Here is a 15,739-nt window from a genome sequence, read left to right as displayed (position 1 = left end):
TCTATTTTTTTTTTCTTCGTTTTAATAATTAAAAAAAAAAAAAAAGAAAAAAAAAAGGGGGAAAAAAAGTTTCCTCAGTTTTCACCTTATGCAAACGTGCGGGGTTTATGTAAGGTGCTGGCCTGGGGCTGCATCACCCCTGGCCCCGGCTGTGATCGCTGCCACGGCCCAGCCCCGGCAGGCCGGGACCTGCAGCGCTGCGGGACCGAGCCGGGAGCGGCCGGGACAGCGCGGGGAGCCGAGCCGGGCCCGGCACCGGGACAGCACCGCCGGCACCGGGGACAGCCGGGACACCCGCGGGACCCCGCTCTCCGAGCATCCCCGCATCCCGCCCGCAGCGCTGCCAAGGTGAAGCCTCGAGGTTTCCAAGGAAAACAGAATATTTCTCTCATCCTGACCGACAAAGGCTTTTTTTTTTTTTAATTCATCGTGATTTATCTGAGGAAAATGAATACTAAAGAAAAGCCGTAATCGATTTTGACACCTTTCTCTCACCTTTTGAGTTCTCACTCACATACTCATTCTCATCCTTACGTCTCTGATGCCAATCACTGCCCTACCTCGCCAGTAAATACGAAAAAAGGGATTAATTTTAGCTACGCTCATGTTGTTTTATAACACCACAATCACATAAGTCGCGAAGAAAATCACCAGAAACAATTTTTACTTCAAACGCAAACAGAAATCACTCTGAATCCTCCCCCCAGCCCAGCATTTTTTGCGGATCGCATTTCTGGGGACATTTGCGGAGCGCATTTCTCCTCTCTGCGGGAAAATTAGCAGGAGCGCCTCACAAGAGCATCTTATCAACCTTTATCTCCCGGCAGACAAAGCCACTAAGTACAGGCGTTTGTCTGCCAGCAGCACAAAGATTCCCCGTTAGTGGAGCGGTACTTGAGGCTCTGAAGGGCACAGCCCGGCACTCTCACACAAACATGCATAAGTTTTAAACCTCCTCTCAACGAGCTCATACACATGCAGATGTGCCCTGGCTCCGCTCTGCCATCGCGGCTTACCTCTGCCAAAGGACGGTGCTGACAAATCCTCGGGAGGGGCAGCACCCTGAAAGGGTTTCAGGTTTGGATCTGCTGCCCTGCCGGAGCCGAGCGGCCCCAAAGGCAGCTCAGATCCCCAAACGCTGCAGCCTGGGTTTCTAGGAACTGGTGCGAGGTCTGGAAAACTGGATCCTCTGCAGAAAGGCCAAACTTTAGCTCCAAGTGATGCCTCTGTCCACGTTACAGCTTTGTGTGAGTCACATCGGCTGCTTACAGACCATATAAAAGCGATATACTTTTAACTTCATAAGCAGTAAGACCTTCAGGTGTGAACGGGGTTTTGCCTCCTGCACAGTTTCCAGCGCTCTCCCCACAGGTGTTTCTTGTTAAGGTTGGAAAGAACCAGAACATCTTTCCATGTGCTTCTGCTTTAGAAACCAACGCTTTTTTGTTGTTTGTTTAAATGCCAAGGGCTACTCAGCCTTGGGTCTCCCATATCAGCATCTCTGCTGACAAGCTTGGTGGCCACTGGTTTTAGGAACACAAGGATCCATGTCCAAGCACTGGACAGCGATTTCTGGCAGTCTAGGACCTGCCCTGGAGGGCACTGACACTTTGACCATTTGGCTTCCCCCACACCTCTGAAAACACACATTTTCCTGGCATCTCCTGCTCTGAACATCCTCCAGCTTCTCTCATGTTTTCTCTGGATTTCACCACACCTTAACCCTAAATATAGAGCACCATTTTGGATAATTAGAGATTCTTAATTAATTAGAGTTATGGATTTAAAGATTCAAAGCTTGACAAATGAGCTCAGGCAAATTTTGCTGCAAGAGTTGGAGAAAATTACTGGTCCCAGGCAGCTGCCCTGGTGCTGTACTGGAGGTTAATTACTGTTTCTCCAAAATATGTGTGCCTCCATGCCAGCTGCTCCAGCCCAAATCCAGCACCCAGCTCAGCTGCCAGCTCTGTGCTCTCAGCTCTCCAGCAGACCCCACACCTGCAGCTGCTCATGGACTTCGGGGATTTTGCCTTTCTCTGTGCAGTTGATGTGATGTGCAGAGAAAAGGACAGGTTGAGGACCTGGCAGAAGTTGTTTCTGCTTCCAGACAGGATCCCTCCCGCCAGAGAGCTGAAATCAAATATTTTCCTTTCTCTCTCTTTAGCGAGGGAGCTGGCAGAATTTTCAACCACTTTCTGTCACTAAAGAACTATTTCAATCAATTACAAATAATTGTTGCAGCCATCAGCTGGAGAACATTATCTTTCCAACCCTGGTTTTAACTGCCACATCCCCTTTGGTTTTATGCTGATTGACCTGGAAATATCAACTCCATGCTCACCTAAAAGATCTTTCTTTTTATTTGGTTCATTGTCAATTTCTGCACTTAAAACAAGTATTTGAGTTTTGTGGCACAGGGCAAGTGTCTCTATTATTCCATGCTGTTAATTCTAAATTATGGGTAAAAAATATTCCCTATGAATATTCAGGGAATGTGTCGTGGCACAGTAGTAGCCTGTGAGAAGGGCCTTCACAAGAACCAGTTAAAAAGGACTGTGTAGCTAAAAGAGAGGAAAAAAGGGAATATTTGTGGGCAGCCCTTACACAACAATGGTACATGGAAACCAGCTGGAGCATCCCTGTGAGACACACAGGAGCATCCAGTGACTGCAAAGGGGCATCTGAAACTGGCAACAAACTTATTTCTATAACCCTGTGAAAGTGCAAATGGAAGAGGGAGAAGGCAGCAAATGATACAGAGCAGAATCTAAAAATCTCCTGAAAAATGGTTCCAGGGGGAGCCCCTGAGGAATTTTGGCAGAGAGGGTCACCCATGGATGGTGGGACATGAGGCACAGAGAAATGTCCTGACAGCCACAACTGCTTGGATAACACCCAGATTTCACAAAAACATGGCTGGCTTTGGGAACAAGTTCCCAACTTCATTTCCTGTGGCTCAGCTCCTTGGGTCCCCATCCCAAATGGGCCCTGCAGGCTTTGACAAAACTGGCTCCAGCCTCCCCACACAAAACCTGCATGATCAATAAACACAGCATTCAGAGGTTTATTTCAGGGACAGGGAAGTATCTTTGTCCCTAACCTTGTGTTCCCTGAGTGAGGTAACAGTTTGGGAACAAAGAATGAACTGTACGAATTTAAAAAAAAAAATAAATAAAATAAAATAAAATAAAATAAAATAAAATAAAATAAAATAAAATAAAATAAAATAAAATAAAATAAAATAAAATAAAATAAAATAAAATAAAATAAAATAAAATAAAATAAAATAAAATAAAATATGCAGCTGTTATTGCAGAACAAGTTTCCAAAGGCAGCCCAAACCCCTGTCAGGAGGGAGGGTCCAAACCATAATTAGGCCATAATATCTACAAGGATGTAGATAAACACTCCATGCAGAAAAAAAAAAAAAAAAATAGAAAAAAGGGATGCAGCAAAGCATAGCCAGCCACCACAGCAAGGCAGCCCCATTTCAAGCTGCATTTCTGGGTTTACTCATATTGCAAAACTCTGAAGGGACAGGCAGCAGGGCTGCAGCCAAGAGTCAGGGAGAAACAATAAATAACAGTGAAATAAGTGGAGGGCAAATTAAAACTGAGTCAAGAATAAAGTGAACTGAAATCAGTTACTAAATTAAGACTAAAGCTCTATTTTTATTGAATATTTTACTAGTTTTGCATCATGATTTCTCTCTGAAGCTGCAAACACCAGGCAAAAAGTTTCTTTTTAACCTGGAAGCAGTGATGCCATGAAGTCACCTGGTTTGATGAGGTGGACTCCTGGCTAATCCTCAGGTTTGCAGGTGATGCTCCCTGGGGTGATGGGTGGCCCAGGCCATGCCCTGGCTGCCACAGGGGAGGGGAGGAAGCAGCTCCAGGGATCCACTGAGTAACATAAATTCTACTATTTTATGGTTATGTATCAATTTTTTTGTAGGAAGGCAGGGCTTTAATTATTTTTACTTTTGACCCCCTGATAGTTTAAAGCCTTTTTTCCTTCACATTTGACCAAACCTCTTCTTTTGCTGGGAGATGGGCAAAGATTGGACAGAGTGATTTGAGTGCTCCATTTTCAAAGGAAATGAAAAATGGAACTTCTGAAGAGTCTTACATTAGAATTTCTTTTAGCCAGCTCAGGAACAATCAGTGTAAAAACAGCAAAAACATGAAGTTTTGAGGATCAGGAAGGAGCACGTGCCTTCTTGAGTGCACATAATCCTTAAGATTGATAATTTTGGGTGAAACAAGTTAAAATGTCCTTTTCAGGGGATGGAACAGAAGACACTGCTGCTGTTTCATGGTGCTGGCAGAGCTTAGAAGGTGGTGGAGCTTCAAAAGAATATCCCAGTTGAAACACAGAGTAAAGGGAAGCTCTAAGGTAATGGAAACTCCTCATTTCCAGCGTCCCACACACATGAATAGAACCCGAGTCAGTACATTAGACAATTGACTGGCTTTGCTTGAATGCACGCAGGAATAAATGGAAACATCCTTATTTCCTATCCCAAGGGGCAATTATTTCACTGCCTGGTTTTGTGCATTAATAAAAAAGCAAGATGCCATTGTCTGGTAGCTCAAATATCTTCCTATATGTGCTGGGTAAGCAGCCCAGCAGCAGAAAGAGGAAAAAGGCACAGAACTGTAAAACTGCATTCTCTAAACAAGCTCTCACCGTAGCCAGCAGATTCCTGTGTATAAATATATAAAATCCATAAAAATACCCTTCAGGAGGGCAGCTTGTTTGTGTTTTTCAGAAGTTCTGTTAGTCATCATGTGTCCTGGCTGTGCCTGTGCCTACAGATGGTCCAAAATGCTCATTTCTGCAAGGCTACAATGAGTCTAACAAATGCAAAGGCTGGAATTTCACACCTCTTTAGGAGAGAAGGGGCCTGGATTGCAACTCCAACCCAGCTTTTCCTCCCAGTTCACCACTGACAGGCATTCATGTCTCTGTGCTTCCCTCTTTCTTCTCCCTGCACACCTCCAGTGGCTTTCCTCTATCCTTCAAAGGGAAAATGAGAACATAAAAATGGTTTATATAAGCAAGGTGTTCAGAAATTGTACATTTTGCCTCTTTTACACAGCTCTGGAAGAAGCAGGGCCATGATGTGACCTGGATCCTCACCTGAGAGCCCAGGGCCACCTTCCTCAAGGACTGATCAGCTCTTGCAGGGCCAAGGAGACACACAGAAGCCCAGGTTTAGGTTCCTTTTTCAGAAAACACTGGGAAAACGAGCTGCATTTCTCTCCAGGAATGTTTGTTCTGCTATTTTGCATCTCAGACACTGAAAATTGCAGCTCCTGCCTCACTCCCGTGGCACAAAGCACTTTGAGGACTTCCTGCAGAACCTAAACTTCCTCAAATCAGTAAAATTTGGCCAAAAGTGGATGGGAGCCCTCTGAAATCCCACAGCCCAGGTTTTTGTGAACATTTGGAGGCAGATTATTGCAATACAGGCAGATTGAGCAGGAGACAAAGCTGGTGGGATTGGTTTTTATTGAGAGGCAGCCTCGCAGAGTTTGTGTTGGAGCTGCCTGGTTAAGCAGGCAAGATCATGACATCTTAGGAAGGGGAAAAAAAAAAAAAGAAAAGATTCTTGGAGATCCATAACGTGTTTAATTGAAACCATTAGTTTTACTGGCAAACAGCTTCATCTTTCTGTTCTGTTAATCCGAACAAAGTGCTGCAATTATGACTCAATACATAATGTCCTCTAGTGCTACTCATGTGCCCCACATTCCCCCAGCAGAGAAAGAAAACAGAGCTGCTCTCAGTTAACAAAACATTCCATGCTTCTAGCCAGAATACTTTTATTATATGGTTATCATATACATCAGAATTATAGTGGGAACATTTACAAATATGTGAAGATAGCTCAGAACCTCCATTATTCACATACACACTAACTCACACACTCAGTTTTTTTTGCATGTCTACTCAGTTAAAGGTGAATGATGCACAAAATTATTGCTTTGTGAACAAACACCTCAGATTAAATCTAATCTTCAGTGGCAAGAATCGAGATTAAAAAAAAAAAAAAAAAAAAGTCTTAAATACCCTGTATAACATACCTGTGCATAAACCTAAAGATATGTTTAGCTTACCCATTACCTTTGAAATACTTACCAAAATTAAAATTTGAAACCCATTTATAAAAAAAAGTATTAAAAAGTTCACCATTATTTACAAATCCGATTAAATTACACATAAATAAATATTTACATTCAACACACTGCTTCCCTTAATACACATAAAGCCTCCCTGGAAGTATTTTTTGGCCTTAGTAGGCAAAAAAAAATTTTAAAAAAAAAAGTTATGTGCCTATTCTTTCAAGTTTCCCCCCCAAATTTAAAAACAAGACAATATAAATATATGAATAAAGCTGCAATATCCTTAGACACAGAAAGTGAATTTTCTAAAAGTATTTTCATTTTGAACTGATCCTCATTAAAAAAATACCAAGATAATATAAACTGCAGCCAACATTGCTGCAGTTTTAAAAAGCCTGAATACTTCTGTAAAAAATTAGCATGTCAAATGCCATCTGAAGTCTAGTAGGATTTTAGTATTCTATGTTAATTTGAAAATAAAGGAAAAAAAAAACAAAGTAAAAGAGAACCAAAAAAAAAAAAAAAAGAAAGAAACGAAATAGATTTAAAAAAACAATCCCACAGAATAATCTTACTATTTTCAGGTGTTTATAAAAAAATTTTAATGTACATAAATCTCTATACCATTGCTTAATACTGTTTTATTGTTACTGTTGCGTTTCGAGAGAATGAACCCCTGAAATTGTATCAGAGAGCAAAACAGGCTTCCATCTAAAATCTGCCTCCTAAAAACTGCACATGAAGCTGGTCACGCAACGAGATACTGAGATGTGGAAAAGGAATCTAAATAAATCCCTCTGGATAATTCCATCAACCCCCCCTTTATAGCACCACTGTAACAGCAAAGGATTCAACACACTTGTCCCGAGTACTTATCTTCAGGTAATTGCTCCACACAACAGGGATACTGCAGCTTTTAGCAACACTTCTCTGATGGATCCAGCAGGAATGAAGATCCTCAATGATTTTTTTTTTTCTCCCCTTTTCCCCCTCGTTTCTTTAAAAAAAAAAAAAAAAAAAAAGGGAAAAAAAAAAAATAAAACCACCCAAATCTCTATGCTCCCCCTGGCAAGAAGATCAGAGTCTGTGTAGGAGGAAGGGCAAAGTCTGGTTTTCCTTTCACTTCCTGTGCTTGTCCATTTTGTCAATGGTTTTGTTGGTCTCTGCGGGGCTCTGGTCGCCTGCGTTCATGTAGGATTTGTCTGCTATTTTTAACGCCTCGTTTAGGTAGTTCTGCACGGATGTCATGGCAGCACAGATGGCAGCGCTCCCAAAGCCATGTGTGATCAGGCTGAAATGAGTCAAACAGCCCTGGATGCCAGGGTCCAAGATGGGGCTGGGCCTCGTGTTTCCAAGGGGAGTTCTGTCCTGAGTGAGGAGGTCTGTGAATTCCTTACAGATCTGCCTGCAACACACAAAGGGCTCACGCTTTACACCACAAAAATAAACTGAAATAACAAAGAAACCTGCATCGAATAGCTGGCGTTTGTGGCAGGAATTAGGAGAAATTCAGTGTCTAAAATTAAAACAAAACAAAAAAAAATAGCACCACGTTCAAACTGGGTCTGATTTCCAGGTTTCTGTTTATTAGCACCACTTCCTGATGAACCTTCTGCTGCATCCCCATCACAAAAACACTCTGCAAAATAAACTCTGCACCTCTGCTGCCTGCCTGGCTCCGCATCATTTGCTCCAGATTTGGAGTGGGAATTCAGTGCTGGTTTCCCTGAGAACTTTCCCAGCTGCAGCTGAGTGGTGCAGAAAGGCTGGAGCAGCTGAAGAGGAGATTTAATTTAGTTGTGTATATTCCATGTATATGTAGGGAGGCCGAGGCCCTGATCCTGCAAACACTAACACATATGCCTGGCAAAACACGAGTGCTTAATAATGCTCCAGCATATGTTGTTTGCTGCTTGTAAATCTGTCCCCTTGAAGGGATTTCACAGGAGCTGAGCAATCTTAACAGAATCATCACTTTATCAGAATTTCTCAATCACAAACATCTTCCAGGGGATTTTTATTAGTGCCAGTAACAATGCCAATAAGGAAAATACTCAGGAGCAGGAGGAGTGCTCAGGAAAAATTAGCAGAATGTTCAAACTATAGGCAAGGGAGGCTAGATTTCTAGATTCATAAATTTTTAAGAGATATATTATTGTAAAAGAAGCTCTTTTTTAAAAGAAGGCTGGATGGATTCAGCACCAGGAGTGTGTTTTGCACTCCTGATGCGAGCACAAAGCCAGGGCACCTTTCTCAGCAGTTCAGGCAGATTTTTCTCAGCTCCTCTGCAGAGCGAGGGTGCTGCAAAAAGCAGGGAATTCCATCAACCCCAAACCAGAAAACATCTCAGAGCAGAACAAACCATGAACTGAAGCTCTGCTAAACCTGAGCCTGGGAGAGGAACTCAGCAGGGGAAAGGGGAAAGGGGAGCACTCCAAAGACCAGCTTGAGTTAAGCTTAACTCAGCCCAGGGACCTGCTCAGGACGGGTTTATCCACAGGCACGAGGGTCTGCAGGACAGCAGGACAGAGCTCCCCTCCTTCCTTCCCCTTCACCCAGGTCTGTGACAGGGATTTGTTGGAGCACAGGGACTTTCCACACCTACCAAAGGATGCTTCCAGTGAACTATAAACATCTCCAGCCATAACAGGGGAAAAGGGACTCTCCAGCAGCTCCTGGCTCCACGAGTCCCACGGGAGCTGCTGCTGCCAAAGGCAGCTGGGAGCACACAGGGGCTGAGCTTCCCCTGCTCCACTCCTGGCTCTGCTCACATCCCAGGCCACACCTGATCCCCATCCTCAGCCTGCCACACCTAGGGGGACACCTTTTCCTTAGGGACACCTCTTCCTTAGGGACACCTCTTCCTTAGGGCTCTCCTGGTGTAGGATTTTTCCTGAAGTGGTTAACAGAACTGGTCCAAACTGCTTTAGTTACCTACAGGACTGTTACCCTTATTGTTGGTTCAGGCTGAAATAAAACTGCTGCCATAGCTGAATTCAAACCAAAACCAAATAAAAAGAATTGCTTCATCTCCCTAATTAAAATTACACGCAAAAATCCACCAAACTATCCCCCAGTCGCAGACAGTCAGAGTCAGACAAAAACACGTTCAAAAAGGGGAGAAGAAATAAAATCCAAGCTGAAAACTTACTTTGCAGCGAGCAGCATGTTCTTCCTGTTTGCCATCTCGTTGCGGCCCATGTGTGGTCTGGTTAAATATTCAGCCACTGCTTTGGAAGGAAATTCTGTCTCACACACGTAGCCAAAGTCTCGAGCAAGATGCACAGCTTCACCTGGGTGGGTGAAAGGGAGGGCTTGGTAAGTTTAAAATATCATTTATTGTAAGGAAATCAGGGATGTTAAGGAAAAAATGCTGTGGATTTTTGAAGTGTATTCCTGTTTTGGAAAACAACACCATTCTGTCACTTACTATGATATTTTAATCGATAGATCATTCTTAGCAAGTTAGTATCAAGGAAAAAAAGATTTACAGGGTGACTGCTACAAAAAAGAATTCTCCTGCTTTTATACTAGAAAGAAAAATTTCTGTCTCTATCCAGAATAGCTGCACAGCAAAGAACACAATTCAGTCAAGATTGAATTGTCCACTAATATTTAAAAATATCTACCAACTAAATCCCACATTATCATAAACATTTTCAGTTTAGCATGCTTTTGAAATATTTTTTCATAAGAATTTTCAGACAGAAAACCAAACTGCCAGGTGTATAACCGGGTCACTTTTTTTTCATTAAAACAATTTGATCAGGCTTAAAATAAAATATTGGTGTGATCAACATAATGTGCATGTGCACAAACATCAGCTCTCCAAAACTTCCAAGCAAAGCTTTTAAATGCAAGCTGCTGCTTTATAAACAGCAGGAAGGTATTGTTAGATCATTTTTCACTCTTCCCATTTCAGTTGTATCCCTATTAAACCGTGCCACTACCAGGAGCTGCTGGGAGCAGGAACACAAATGTAAACCACACACGTTCATACACACACCCTTCAGGTCAGCTGCACTGACAGAGGGTCCACAGAGCATGGCCCAGATTAAAGGGGCTCCAGTTTCCTAGCAGGAAGTCCACAGCTATAAATCTCACTTTATAAGCTTGTTTATTAGCAAAGCTTCTGAGGACACCGCTGAGGTAGGGCAGGACTGCGCTCAGCTGTCCCAGAGTCCCCGAGTTTCCCAACAAGAAACCAAACCCACTAATGCCAGGAGTTTCACCCCTCTTGTGAAACCCAGAAGAGCCCTCAGGAGGCAGAGTGGACAGAAGTGCCTCTGGCACATCCCGGCAGGCAGGAATTCTGCACCCCTGCACAGGCTGGGTCTGGGGCAGCGGGGCTCACAAGGGACAGGGGAGCCCCTCCAAGGCAGCACAGCCCTGCCCTAGGTGCTGCAGCATCCCCACCACGCTCACTTCAACACAAACAAAAAACCCTTATTGCTTTCAGGGGCTTTCTAACCTTTCCATGCTTTGCCTAGAGGATAAAAGCTGTGCACAAGGGGAGAAGGTTTATTTTTAAGACGCACTCGGGACTGACCTTCCACCAAAGATGTCAATAGTGTCACATTTGCAGCTTTCCTTCTGCCAGCAGGAAGATTCAAGCCAATTTTATCCAGTTTTTCCCTTAATGATCTGCCACCATTTTTAGATTTGGCTCTGTAATTAAAGAGAAAAAAACCGGCCTTATTTATCTTCAGGGAACACTTCTTTTTAAGATGAGAAATTCCAGTTACTGACATTCAATAGGCTTCTACTGGGGTGGGGAGAAGATAAAAAACAGGCTCTTTTCAAGTGACCTACTTTTTAAATGCTCTGCTCCAATCCAGCCAGGATGAAACACAGCAGGTCAAAATCAAAATATTTCAAACTGCACCACTGAAACCAACAGTTGTGGAATGATCACAAGCCAAAGTAAGTGTATGCAAAAAAGGACGTGGAAAATGTCCTTGTAATGATTAATCAGGACCATGAGATTTAATAAAAAAATCGTTCCACAGGGTTTTGGGAATCAGAGACAGCTCCACGTGCTGCTTTTGAGACAAAACCCTCAGCTCGAAACAGAGAATGAGAATTGCTGTCAGAGCTGTTAATAGCACTTCTCCAGAGGCAGCAGAAGTGCAAAGAAGTTTTATTTCCAAAGCCTATTAGGATTCAGCGTCGTTGGGCTGCTCAAAAATCAGGAGCTGGCTGCGAGGCTGTGGCTGCGCTGGTGCGGCTGCTCACACACAGCAAAACAAGGGAAATACAAACACGGGGGGAGGCTGGCAGGGCAGGGAGGCTCCATCCCACCTTCCACACAAGGAAAACACAAACAGGGGCACGGGGGGAGGCTGGCAGGGCAGGGAGGGTCCGTCCTACCTTCGCAGGACTCCTCCTAGCAGGGAGGCATTGAGACACTCCGGGGGCGAGAGCCGCCTCTGCACCTCTGCCACTGTCACTTTGTACTTGGACGTGGAGCTGAGCAGGGACAGCCTGCCCGGGACGGAGCAGAACACCTCGTTGGGGTTGATCACCACCCCGATTAACCCATCCTTCTGGCAGGGCAGGCTCAGAGCGCTGTTCTTCGTTAGGGAGATGGGACCTGCGGGTGGAGGAGGGAAAGGGGATTTTTTAAAAGGGGAAGAGTTTGGTGTTAAATGCTCGCATCACTGGCCCCCATCCCCAGCATCCATCCACCCAAAGGGCCCCAAAACTATTCCTGACCAGCTGGATTTTGCCGCTGGATTGCAAGGAGCTGCAAGCAAGGATGTCTCTGAAGGCGCACAAACCTCACACCTCCGGAGCAGCAGGCTGCAAGGTAGCAGAGCCGCGCTGATAAAAACTCCCTGCTACAACAGACTCCAAATTAACATCCTCCAGCTACTGCCAAAACCCTTCCCAAGCCAGGGCAGGGAGAAACCGCCCGGCTCCTACTGGGCTTCACCTTCCACCTCGCACACGCAGATTTGAGAAACCGCCTTTGGAATTTAATCCCAACCAATTCCTACCGAGAGCAGCACAGCAGAGAGGGACGCAGCCCAGGGGAGAACCGAAAGTAAGGAGCTGCTCCTCGGTAAGAGCTTCAGCCTTTAGGTGAGGAGGGACAACAAAGGCTTTGGAAGGGGCAAACCATAGATCCGGCTTTTCCATCCCCTCGCGAATCCGCCCGGTTCACCCAGTGCTGCTGCTGAAAGGGTTAAAGAGCCGAGGTCGGCCCCACTCCCGGAGGGGGAAGATTTGTCAGTGGTGCATCTGACAGCAAAATTATTCTCCCATGAGCTAAAGGCAGCAATCAGCGCTCTGACACACACTTCTGCTTTTCCTCAGTTAGGTATTTGTTTGAAGTCTTCAGAGGAAACTTCTGATTTTTTTTTTTTTAAGCACAAATTTGTTTAAAAACAAAAGCAAGGAAAAAAACCTAAATTACTGTAAATTGAGTCAATACGTCTTCCTCCTTCTTCAAAACCTCAGCTACAAACCAATTTCGATTAAGATAAAGCCAAACAGTCTTCTGCCAGCGAACTCAGACTTGTCTCAAAACTTGTAAATAGGTTAAAAAAAATGGGGGGGAAAGGAAAAAAACCTTATCTTCGAATGCTATTAGCAACAAAATAAAAAAAAAAAAAAGGAGGAAAAAAAAACCAAAACAAACAAACAAAAAAAAACCCAAACAAAAGAAAAGCCCCGTGTCACTTTGCACACACGTACTTCAGGGAAGATTAAAATCGGTTCAAGGTCCTGGTTCCGATTAAAGCACACGAGGGAGGACAGCCGTGTCCCCGGAGGAGTCTCACCCCCCAGGGCTGTCTGTCCCCACCGCCACCTTCCCGCGGCCAGCATCAGAAAAATCCAGCGACAAAGAGCGAAATAAAAACCCCTCCGCCCTCCCGATCCCAAAGGATCGTTCTTTATAAAAATAACAGGGCGTCACTTCACCGGTGCGTCATGAAACTTTTAACTATTGACAAGGGAAAGTAAAACTACGGTGCCACCTTACTGACCTTTTCTAATGACTGTCTGGTCATGCATTAGTAAGTGTTGATCTTCCACATTCTGGAAAGAGAAAGGGGGAGAAAGTTTCGCACCTGGAAGAGCCGAGAGGGAAAAAGCCGGCGGCTTTAGGGAAACCCACCCACCCCCTCCCCACGCAGCCGCGCCCTGAGGGGCGAAGGGGGGAAAATGGGGATTTCTCTGCAGGGACGGGGATGGGATGCGCGGAAGGACGCGGGGCCTGTCCCGCCTCGCCGAGGGAGCTCCGGGCTCTCCTTACCTGCACCTCCTCCATCTGGTGGGCCATGTCGTGCAGGCCCAGGTTATCGGCCAGCGCCGAGGCGTCCAGCCCGTGCCCGTGGGGCAGCAGCAGCTCGGAGCGCCGGAAAGTCTCCCGGCGGCTGCCGGCAGAGCCGCTCTCCAGCGCCGAGAGGTGCGGCACCAGCCCGGGGCGGCCGTGCGGGGCCAGCCCTGCCGGCTCCTGGCTCTGCCGGTTCGGCCAAGCGCTCTGCTGCTGGCTGGGCGGCGGCGGCGGCGGCTGGTGCAGCGGGTTGATGGAGAAGGGGTCCCCGAGGTGCGAGTAGGGGTCGCTGGACTGGGAGTAAGGCAGCGGCTGGTACGGGGGGGGGAAGTAGGGGGGCTGGAAGTCGGAGGCGCCCGAGTGCGAGAGCGGCGGGGCCGGGCTGTACAGGTGCTGGCTGACGGCGGAGAGGTGCGGCAGCCGCGGGTTCCCGTTGCTGCTGCCATCGTGCCGGTCCTGGAAAGCACACAGGGGCGGGGGACAACGGGGTGGCCGTCAGCGGGGTCGGGGGACACGGCGGCCGCGGGTGGTGGCGCTTGGGAAGGAGAGAGGAGAGCGAGAGCCGCCCCGCTCCTGCCCAGGAGTTTGGTGTTTTTAAGGCACTTTGCGGAAGAAATCCGCCCCGCCGCCAGGGAGGAGGTTACAAAGCAGTTCTCGCTGCTCTCCTCATCGCAACTGCACCAGACCAACCCTTCTCCCGCTTGTGCGAGTCAGCAGAAGAATCATTAAAATCAGAAAAATTCAAATCAGAGACGCGGCCGCGTTTCCGCCGCGCTGCCTCGGCTGGGCAGGAGGCGGCGGGGCCGGGGGGGCTGCGGAGCCGCCGCCCTTGGAGCGCTGGGGACCCCCGGCAGTGCCATCCTTCCCACCCCGAGGGGCGCCCGGGCCGGGGCTCCCGGCTCTGCCCGCCGGGGAGGGAGCGCGGTGCTGCCTCCAGCCGTGCCATCGCTGCTTCTGCCCCGATTTCCAGTCTCAGCGCTCAAAGCTGAAATGTCTACATTGAGCTGATCCAGGGATTTAGCAGCTTCTGGCTTCACGGTCATTAAAATAACAGGGCTAGTTAATAAGAGGTGAATGGGGTCCCAATGGAGCGTGAAGCGGGGACTGCAGCTAATCTGTAGGAGCCAAGCAGGCGGACCAGCGGAGCCGGGGGGGGCACGGGGGACACAGACGAGTTCGGAGAGATCAAAACCCGGGAGAACCTCGCGGCGGGTGGGAGCTGCTCCCGGGGAGAAAAAACGTGGGAAGGAAGGGTTCGCCCTGCCCGGCTCAGCAGCATCCTGCCGGCCCCTTCGCATCCCGCCCGCCGCGGTGCGGTGCGCTCCGACAGCCCCGCGGCTCCGGGGTCCCGCCGCTCCCGCACGGCGCTGCTCCATGCGGGATGCGAGCTCAGTTCTCCCGTCAGGGGCCCATTTAATTCGAGAGCTCAAAAGACTCGGTAAAGAAAAATACAAAAATATTAAAAATACGAAAATAAAAATTCGCACCTCCAAAGGAAAAAGAAAAAAAAAACCAAAAACAACCAGAACGCCAAGCAGGCTCTTGGGGCAGGGAGCGCTGCCGCTCCCGCGGGGAGGCGGCGGGGCTGGCAGCGAGCGCGGCGAGGGGGCGGCGGAGCCCCGCGCTGCCCCGCGCAGCAGCCCCGTCCCCCGGCGGCGACCCCTCCCCGCAGCCTCTCACCTCGCAGTCCTCTTCGTACTTGACATTATCTGCTAGTTTCCACAACATGGCGTCCAGCGTCCGGACCAGGTGCGCGGTGCCGCGAACAGAACAGCTCGGCCCCCGCCACGGGCGGTAAATCCACGCCGGCGCTGGGGAAGAGCAGCGGCCCCCCGGACGGAGCTCAGTTGGCAGGCATGAAGGCAGCTGACGGACTAACCCTCCGCGCTTGTGGTCACTCGGGGTTTTTTTCCCTGCCCAGACGCCCTTAATGGCAATAGGATTATCCTAACTCCTCCCCAGGGATGGCTCGGGCGCCGCGGCCGCCAGCCACTCAGGAGGGAGCGCGCAGCCCCAAGCCACTCCTTCCGCGGCCGCGGAGGGCGGGCGGGCAGCGCGGAGCCCGAGCGCCCCTCCGCCGCCCCGGGCTGCGGGGCCGTGGGCGCTGCCCCGCGGCGAGGGAAGGGGTCACGCGTGGGCACCCCCGCCCCGGCCGGGCTGGCCGCAGCTCCCCCCGCGCCGCGCGGTTTTGGGGCGCTGCGGGAGCAGGGCCGGGTGTTCCCCGCTCCTCCACGCGTGGAAGGGCTCTGCTGAACCCCGCAGCGCGCCGCCCCCGCGGCCGGCGGTTTTTTGGGCGAAATAAACTCGGGAAAAGTCCTCGTAGGGAAAG

At 48.1% G+C, this 15,739-nt stretch overlaps 1 protein-coding gene across 1 annotated transcript; it reads right to left on the bottom strand.

Moving 5' to 3' along the window:
* Positions 1–5,963: 5,963 nt before the first annotated feature.
* TFAP2C (transcription factor AP-2 gamma) lies at positions 5,964–15,138 on the bottom strand (the record flags this gene model as incomplete). Its single annotated transcript, XM_084217645.1, has 7 exons — positions 5,964–7,533; positions 9,280–9,421; positions 10,678–10,796; positions 11,499–11,721; positions 13,121–13,172; positions 13,390–13,866; positions 15,091–15,138. 7 exons carry the CDS (start codon positions 15,136–15,138, stop codon positions 7,248–7,250), a joined length of 1,347 nt encoding a protein of 448 aa, XP_084073771.1. The 3' UTR covers positions 5,964–7,247.
* Positions 15,139–15,739: the final 601 nt, after the last annotated feature.

The sequence above is a fragment of the Fringilla coelebs genome (assembly GCF_963513975.1).
Source record: "Fringilla coelebs genome assembly, chromosome: 18".
In the NCBI taxonomy this organism is placed as follows: domain Eukaryota; kingdom Metazoa; phylum Chordata; class Aves; order Passeriformes; family Fringillidae; genus Fringilla; species Fringilla coelebs.
The sequence above is the reverse complement of the archived record's forward strand: the minus strand, read 5'-3'. Positions and strand labels throughout refer to the sequence as shown.